General features: G+C 31.7%; 1 protein-coding gene across 1 annotated transcript; it reads right to left on the minus strand.

Annotated features, from left to right (window-relative positions):
• Positions 1 to 377: 377 nt before the first annotated feature.
• LOC145844447 (uncharacterized) lies at positions 378 to 1171 on the minus strand. The gene is made up of 2 exons (XM_082951848.1): positions 989 to 1171; positions 378 to 893 (listed from the first exon to the last, which is right to left on the minus strand). The coding sequence occupies exons 1-2, from the start codon at positions 1135 to 1137 to the stop codon at positions 413 to 415; spliced, it is 630 nt and encodes a 209-aa protein (XP_082807974.1). The 5' UTR covers positions 1138 to 1171; the 3' UTR covers positions 378 to 412.
• Between the last annotated feature and the right edge of the window lie 7281 nt (positions 1172 to 8452).

The following is an 8452-nucleotide window of genomic DNA, read 5'->3' on the forward strand; positions in this document are numbered from 1 at the left end:
AGATATAATATAATTTTTCCGTTGTACTTTATTATGGTGGATAGACTATACTTGGCGGCTTTTTAGATAGAAAACAATGTGAAAACTCTGTTTGAAGGAAAGTTTGGCTATTGTTTGTATTTCGTCATGAAATTCAACACTTTAAATGTAGCATCGATATTTAAAATTTATAAGTTAACAAACTATACCAATTTTAAAATACAGTAGTTGAAGTTAATAAACTATAAACTCTTTACTTTAGGTAGGACTTAGAAGCTACTTTTTGGATAAATTGTTTTGTAAGACTTTTTGATAATAGGTAAAATTTAAACCAAATTAAAAAAAAAACTTTTAAACATTTAGTTTACATCTAATTTATATTTATCTAAAAACTATGACGAAAAAAAATTTCGGTTTATTACTTTTCTCAAAATCACACCGACTGAACTCTTAAAGCCAAGTCAGAGGCTCGCTGTGAACATTTTGACTTGAGTTTTTTGTTTTGAACGAGCAAAAAACAAATCGAACCAAACAAAGCAAACAAAAGCAACGCTCCGAAAACAAAAACCACTGAGCTGCCGTCAACCGCATCACCCAAAACAGCTTCCGACTTGGGGGATTTTTTGGGCTTGTAACAAACGTAGGGAGAAAGCTCCTTACCGCAGTTCCACAGCGGATAAATCTGAAGCTTGTCCTCCTCCAACGGATCCAAGTATGCTTCGGGGCAGTTTCTGGGCATTCCAACATCGTTTTCTTCGTACAGCGGCCCATGAACTTGGTAATCAAACTCGGTGCCGTCGGGGAATACCCGCTCGGAATTGTCGCGGGCGATGTTGAGGCCAACGAGGTACATCGCGTACTTATCCGTGTGCTGGCAAGCGGTCACCGCACCCATGACCGCGTCGAACTCCGATCTGAAAAAAAAAAACTTTAAGGCTCAGTGAAAAAAAAAACATTTAATTAACATGAAACAACCGCTAGATTAACGGAAATCGAAACAACGCAGTACCTGCTTTTGAAAGGCGCCAACACGCTGCCCGCCTGCGTGCACTTTTCCTCGGCTGCGCACTTTCCAACCACCATGCTGCCGTGGGTAATGGTGTAAGTTCCCTTCTCCGTTTCCACGACAAGCTTTTCTTTGGTACATGTGTGAGTCATAGTGGCAAGCTTTTTGTGTACAGCTTAAAAATTAATATCTGAAAGAACATGGAAACTTTAATTACATCATAGCTGCTTTTTGACTGTACAAACTCTACACGAGCGTAGCCTTATTAATTCAACATTAGAGTTGTATTAGCAGTTTGCTGATAACATATAGCTTAATTTAAAACGCGTTTCTTCGGTGTCATTGAAATAATGTAACTTATTTGCAAATTGGGTACGCGCTAGTTTAAGATAATACTTTGGTTATATTTTAAGACTTGGTCTAAACATTGTCTTTTATTACTTTGAAATCGTTACAACATGCACTGAAAAGAGAAGCATTAGAAAAAACGATTTATACCTTATAAAAAACAAACATAAAAACAAAAAGCTATTATTTTGACTTAGCAACCGAAAGTATTAAAAATTATGTATTTCAACAGTGAAGAAGAATATGATATCAAGTTGGAGGCCCGCATAATGGCCTTGTTGAAGCATGAGAATGTGGTCGATTACAAGACCACATTCGAGATCTTCCTCAACAAAGAACTACGGTAAAATTATGATTTGAGTTGTAACTTGGTTAAGAGAAATATCTATGCTTAGAGAGGCATTAAAAAATTAAACTATTGTTTTTCATTTCGAACAAGTCAATGAAAATAATTTTCACTATGTATATAGATCAAATTGTATTTACAATTTAAATAAGGACTAAAACTTTGTATTAGGTAATAAAATATTTTATGTTTGTTTTGGAATTCCAAAATACTTACAAAATTAACTTTTTTATAAACTTTTGTTTAAAAAAAAAATTATTCTTGTTAAAAGCTTATTCTTTTTACAGTTGTTAAATTATTTTATATCAGGGTTTCCTAAAATGGGCCTAGTAGGCCCCTTGAGAAGACTATGAGAAGCAAAGGTTCAAAGGGGGGGGGGCATGAGGTTATAATTTGAAACTTACATTAGATATTCTTGAGTTGATGATGAGAAGCAAAAAAGGTCTTGAGCGTTTCTAGAGGTAGTTTTTTGAGAAATTTTGTTGGAGAGGGCCTTCTGAAAAAAGATTGGGAAACCCTGTTTTAAATATTTTTATAACTTTAGAAACTTACATTCTAAAAGATCTTATTTTTATCTCGATCAGTATATATATGTAGCATTTTTATCACTTTAAACGTTTTAAAACTAAAAAAATGACTGTATTTATGTTTCAGGAGCAGTTTTGTGGATTATAACAAGTCTCAACTCCTTGAAAGAAAAAAAATTCCAAAAATAAATCTTAGAGGACCACCGGCAGGTATAGCATATATGTTCTACAACCTATAAAGCACGTCAATTCAGAATTATTGTTTTTTTTGTATGCTGGTAATTAAAAAGTGTCGGGTTTTACATTGTTCTTTTATTTTGTCATTTATTCACATATACCTTGTGCAGAATTGCAATTAGACTTTTTTGACAGAGAGCCCTATCCTATGTATAAAAATGAAGCTTTACAGTTGTAATCTTTCCACACTTATAAAAAAAAGAAAATTAAGCTTCAAGACCAAAACAAATCTTGCGATACAAGTTAGTTTGATAGAACTATTTTACACTTGTGTTGCTTTAATGTGTATATTTTTTGCTGGGCACAAACTTAAAATTGTTTACAGAAAATTCTAGCACGAACTACAATAAAATGTACTGTTAAAAACTACATTATTAAAACTATATTATAATACAGTTTTCTACAACTTATACTTTATGTTGTAACAAATAAATAAACAATGTTTTAAAATCTGGAAAACCACACTGAAATTGTTACAGCCTTGTTACAAATTGATTCAAAATATAAAATTACTTTTTTAAATCAATCATATAGTTAACTCTAAGATAGGTCTATTAAAAATGATTTTAACATTATTCACAAAAAATTTCAAGGCAACTTTTATAAGTGTAAGCTTTAAAAAAAAACTTGGTTAAAATAATAACAATTTAGTTTTTTTCTAAGGTTTAAATAACAGGTGCTTGTCAAATTAAAAAAAAAAATTCCCTGATTTTCTCTAATTAAAATTTTTATATAGATATATTAAATGTAATTATGCCATCAAAAATTTTTGTAGCAAGTCAAAAGTTTTTCCTTAAGAAAATCAGTATAAATTTTATTTTGTTCAACTATTAAAAACATCAAACACTAACTAACTTTTGATTTGTAGTAAATATAAGTTTTTTAGTTTCCATAAGTTAACAATATATTTATATAAATGTATATACATTTATTTAATTATATAACAAACAATAGATTTATACAATTTATATATACATATACCTTTATTTATACTAGTATTTCAAAAAGCAGAAAAACAAAAAATGTACATTCATTGTTTATGCTGAAAAAAAGGAGTTTATTTTTAATTAACTCGGTTAGAAATTTTATTCTTAACACTTCTTATCTTTTATTCTTAACATTCTAAAACTTCTTAACAAAATATTATACATCAAAGATTAGAGTATGAATTTAAAACTTTGGGTGAGCTGGGCAAAAGTTAACAATCTAAATAAATCAACTGGTTTTAGAATAACAGAAAAAATCAGATGTGTCTAAACTAGTGAACCTAAATTTTTAAAATTAGCTCTAGTGAACTAAATCCACTAAATTCTACTGCATTTTTAGAACCAATCAAAACTATTTTTATACTCCTCTATGCTTTACAAGTAAAAAAAAATTTTTGTTATATACACAAATTCTAAACTAATACAACTCTTATTATTTTACTTAAGAATATTTATTTTAGAATTTAAACAAAACTTTCAAACACATCTTTTAATTCCTTATGAACTATTATAACAGCTTTATAAATTGTAAACCTACTAAATAATTGTTAATCTTTCTTTCAAAGTTAAGATTTTTTATTCATAAATTATTTAATAATTTACTTTTCCAAAACATACTTATAGCTCCTATAAAAAGTATATACAACAGTGAGTATTGTCTTTATGTTGTTACAATTTCCTTTAAATGTGTGTATATTTCTAAGCAAAGTTGTAGTTTAACTTAAGTAATTAAATGGGTGGTTAACCAAATAAGCTATTTAATATTTTTGTTTAATTCAACACTTAGCTAAAATAATAAAAAAAAGCCCTACATATTGTGTTGCTAAACTCCTGTAATTTTTTCCGTGATATATGTGGTGGTATGAAAACAGTTATGAATTAATATACCTGACTTTTACTGCAACTTTTGACTAAGTCAAAATACATCTTTTTTCAAAAAATTTTTTTTTCATTACAACAAAAGAACAAATTGATAAAATATTATCAGTAATCTAAACTAAAACAATTGTTAACTTCTGTTCAAATTATTTTTTTAACTTAATACTGTAAAACAAGTATTTTAGTTCAAAAACAGATTATTCTATCCAAAAAGTTATTAAACAAATTCATAGAAACTTCCAGAAAGTCGAAAATGGCTTAGAAATTTAAAAAAGTCTAACGTTAGCAAAGTTGCTAGTTATTATTTAATTAAGCAGCAGGGTTACCAGAAATAAACAGTCTGAACGGTAACGGCACGAGCGTGACTTTTGCACGAGTAGAAAATTTTGTACGACGACTTTTTTGCACACAGGGTCACTTGTGTAGGCGTCACTTTTGCACGGCAACGTTTATGCCTTGCACTACATTGTTACATTTAAACGGCGTGATTCAACTGTAACATTTTTGCACGACGTTACACTACCACGTCGACATTTTTGCACAGCTACTTTTTTGCACGGAAGATCAGTTTTAACGAGGCGTTACTTTTGCAAAGTTATATTTTTTCACAGCAACATTTCTGCACGGCGGTACTTTTGCACGGAATATCCTTTTGTATGCATGCCGATTAAATGTTTCCAGGTAGTACCAAATCTGTAAAAAAAAACTGAAAGCTTCAACTTTATAACAGACACATGTCAGAGACAAAAAATCAAAGACTTAAAAAACTTAAATAGTAAAAATTAATGTTAAAAACAAAAAAAAAGTTTTTTGTTAAAAGATCTTGCCGTGCAAAGATGTCGCCATGCAAATGTAACGCCGTGCAAAAGTGACGCTGCGTGCAAAAGATTCGCCATGATAAAGTGACGCTTGTGCAAAAGTGTCTCATCGTGCAAAAGTGACACTCACCCGTCTATACACTGAATACTTTATAAAAATTGTTTTAACTAAATATATCTCGCACGAATATCAGATATACTTACAATGAAAACTTTTTCAAGTAATGTCTGATTGTTAAGTCAACAAAAACAGCGTGTTACTTTCACTTTCAAAATTAAAATTTTTTTGTCATTTTTGATTCAAGTACTTTTAACAAATTTTTCAAAAATTCCACAAAACTTGTAACAAGTTCTTTTTGATACAACTCCACAAGCCGATCAGCCTAAAAGCTCCCATTTCAGCTGTTCACCGGTCTGCAGTACGTTCAGCGGTTGAACGTCATACACCGGGACATCAAACCCGCTAACTGCCTGATCCAGCTCAGTCGCACGCCCGTTCTCTGCTTGGCAGATTTCGGGCTCGCCTGCCTGGACAGGGTCTCTGACGAGGGCGGCGAGAGCGAGACGGAGGTGCCGCACATCGAGGATCTGGAAGGCGACGAGGAGCTGACGGACGACGAGCTCGTGACAATCTTGAAGAGAGCGACGGAAAGGTGCAAAGAGAAGAGAAGGCGGCACCAAGCGGACGAGGAAGCCGAGCGGGAGGAGGCGAGCGGCGGTGCGGATATTTTCTTCAAAACAAAAAGAACTCAGAGGCGTGTCGGAACAGAATTTTATGCCGCCCCTGAAGTGGTACGTTGCTCGTTTTCCTGATAAGCATATTTATATTTTTTTCATTTTTCTCAAAGGCGTCAAACTGTTTATTTTGTGACGTCACAACAGACTGCCGCGACCGGCTTCGAGTACGACCGCAGGATCGACTTGTTTTCCTGCGGTCAAACCGTGCACTGCACCTTCGTCCGGGAAGCAATGGTCAACTGGGAGCTGAGGCAGCTGGCGTACGAGAAGGGGGAGTTCCGGTTTCCCGCAACCCGAGGCCACCTTGCCGTGGTTGGTTTTTTGTTTGTTAAAATTTAACTCACGCGGTTTTTCAACAGCCAGACTGCCTTGTGAACTTTCGGTCTTTTTATTTGTTGCTGAAATTTCAGAGGAAGATCGTCGAACGCCTCATGAGTTACGCGCCAGAATTTCGCCCTTCCCCCGCCGAAGCCATCGCTGAGCTCGTAAGGATCGGGGAGGAGCACGGAGAGGAGGGAGAGAAGCGAGAAAGCGACGGAAGTCAAGGGGAAAGCTCGGAGGACGAGATCCGCGGTCGAGAGGAAGAAGTTGGAGGGGAGCGGCAGGAAATGGTAGAGAGGAGGAGGGAGATGTTGGAGAGAAGGGTAGTTGGGATTGAGATGCGCGGCGGAAGTGAATCTTCCGGGTGAACGTTTTTCAACTTGGTATTATGTATTGAGTAGTCATACTAAATCTTTTTGTAAAGTTTTTTTTTTTTCAATATTTTCTTATATCACTTTATCGTCGGCCCTTATGGTATATTTAAACTTGATAAAATAATAAATTTTTAAAATGTATACTCATTGGTTTTTTGTTTAATATTTGAAAATATAAAATTGGTGTTTTGTATTGAACAGTCACATTTAACTTTTTTTTTAAAAGTTTATTTTATCAATTAGCTTTTTTTACTTTATCGTTGGTTAGTATTGTATATTTATGGCTATATGTGGTATAAGTATATGATTTATTTTTTTTTTAATGTTTAAAATAAAAAATAATCTGACAAAAAAAGTAAAAAATTTGATTAAAATTGTATTTTTTTGGGAAAAATCTCCACTTTCATATCTGATTTTAATTTATTAAGTTTGTTTACTTTTTCAGCTATTAACTAAACTAATCAGTTTAATGAGTTTAAAAACACTTTTATTTGAAAAAAAAAACTTTGAAATTTAATATAAATAAGTTTAATTTAGAAATAGCTTTAATTGAACTAAAACAAAATTTTATTTCTCTTTACATATATTAGTATAATCAGCTAGTTTTTTATTTTACAAAATCACGTATTTACCATTTTTTATACACATTTACTGCTTTCATTCTGTTAAATTTTTACAATTTTGTACAAACACTATAACAAAACTTTATTATTTGCTACACTTTTATTACAAATGCTGCACTATTATGGCCTTCTTTTTCTTCAAAATTTTTCTAATTATCTTAACATATTTTTTTTTAAATAAATATAAGATGAAAAATTAGTACTTTGTATAATGAAACTCATAAACTGAAACTTATTGTTTAAATGCTAATCTTTACAATCTACTGTTATCAAAGTAAACGATTTTTTTTAATGTTTTGTTTAAGTTCGTAGTGTATAACTTTTTTTTGCAACTAAGTAAAAGCAAGTTTCAAAAATAAATTTTAGCTTGTGTTTAAAAAAAAAACTATCAATTTTTGGTGCATTATAAATACAGAGTATTTTCAAATACAATATTCTTCTGGTCGAGTTCGCTCTTTCGGGCAAAAAGTTTTGTGTTTATAACCTAGTTTTAATTTAACTGAAAAAAAAGATCGAAATATCAAAATTTTGAGCAAGTTGAATTATTTTTATCGTACTTACAATGAAAAAAAAAAATTCAAAAATGATAAACACACATTGTACAGCTTTCAAATATATTTAAAACTTTAAGATTGTGTGTTGAAATCATAACATTAAAAACTCTTTCGCTGAAACGTTCTTATAAAAACATATTTTAAACAGCCAAGGAAGTTTAGGTGTTTATCACGGTACAGAACGGTGGGATTTAAATTTAATTATAACTGTATTCTCCCGAAAAAATTATTGTTTGAACAGCTTGTATACTAGTTCTAGCAGAGTCTTTCTATCTTGTATAAAATCGTTTTAATTTTTTAGTATGTTAACAAAAAAGTATACAAATGATTCTACAGTACGAGATTCTTTGTTGTTGTTGTTGTTGTTGTTGTTGTTGTTGTTGTTGTTGTTGTTGTTGTTGTTGTTGTTGTTGTTGTTGTTGTTGTTGTTGTTGTTGTTGTCGTTGTTGTTGTTGTCGTTGTAAGGTTTGAATTACTTTCTTGAAAATAAAGCCTTTAAAAACTTTTGGAAAAGTTATGCAGTTGCTTATAAACCCAAACGTCTACAAAAGTACCAAGCATGCTCAAACTTGTTGGGAATTTATAGAGAAGACATTTAGTTGAGTAAGGATTGAAAGTTTGATTTAGGAACTGAGAAACAGCTCCTTTTGTTTTCTTTTACTAAATATCACGTGCTAAAAGGGCCTTTCGATAAATAATCTAACAAAAACAAATGA

The sequence above is a fragment of the Thalia democratica genome, chromosome 9 (assembly GCF_965202585.1).
Source record: "Thalia democratica chromosome 9, ktThaDemo2.hap1.1, whole genome shotgun sequence".
Taxonomy (NCBI): domain Eukaryota; kingdom Metazoa; phylum Chordata; class Thaliacea; order Salpida; family Salpidae; genus Thalia; species Thalia democratica.

Bases quoted from the DNA above. Each gene is read 5' to 3' on its own strand.
- LOC145844447 (XM_082951848.1), bottom strand. From the start codon at position 1,137: ATGACTCACACATGTACCAAAGAAAAGCTTGTCGTGGAAACGGAGAAG. The intron at 894-988 runs GTACTGCGTTGT...TTTTTTTTTCAG, and splicing joins TTGGCGCCTTTCAAAAGCAG to ATCGGAGTTCGACGCGGTCA.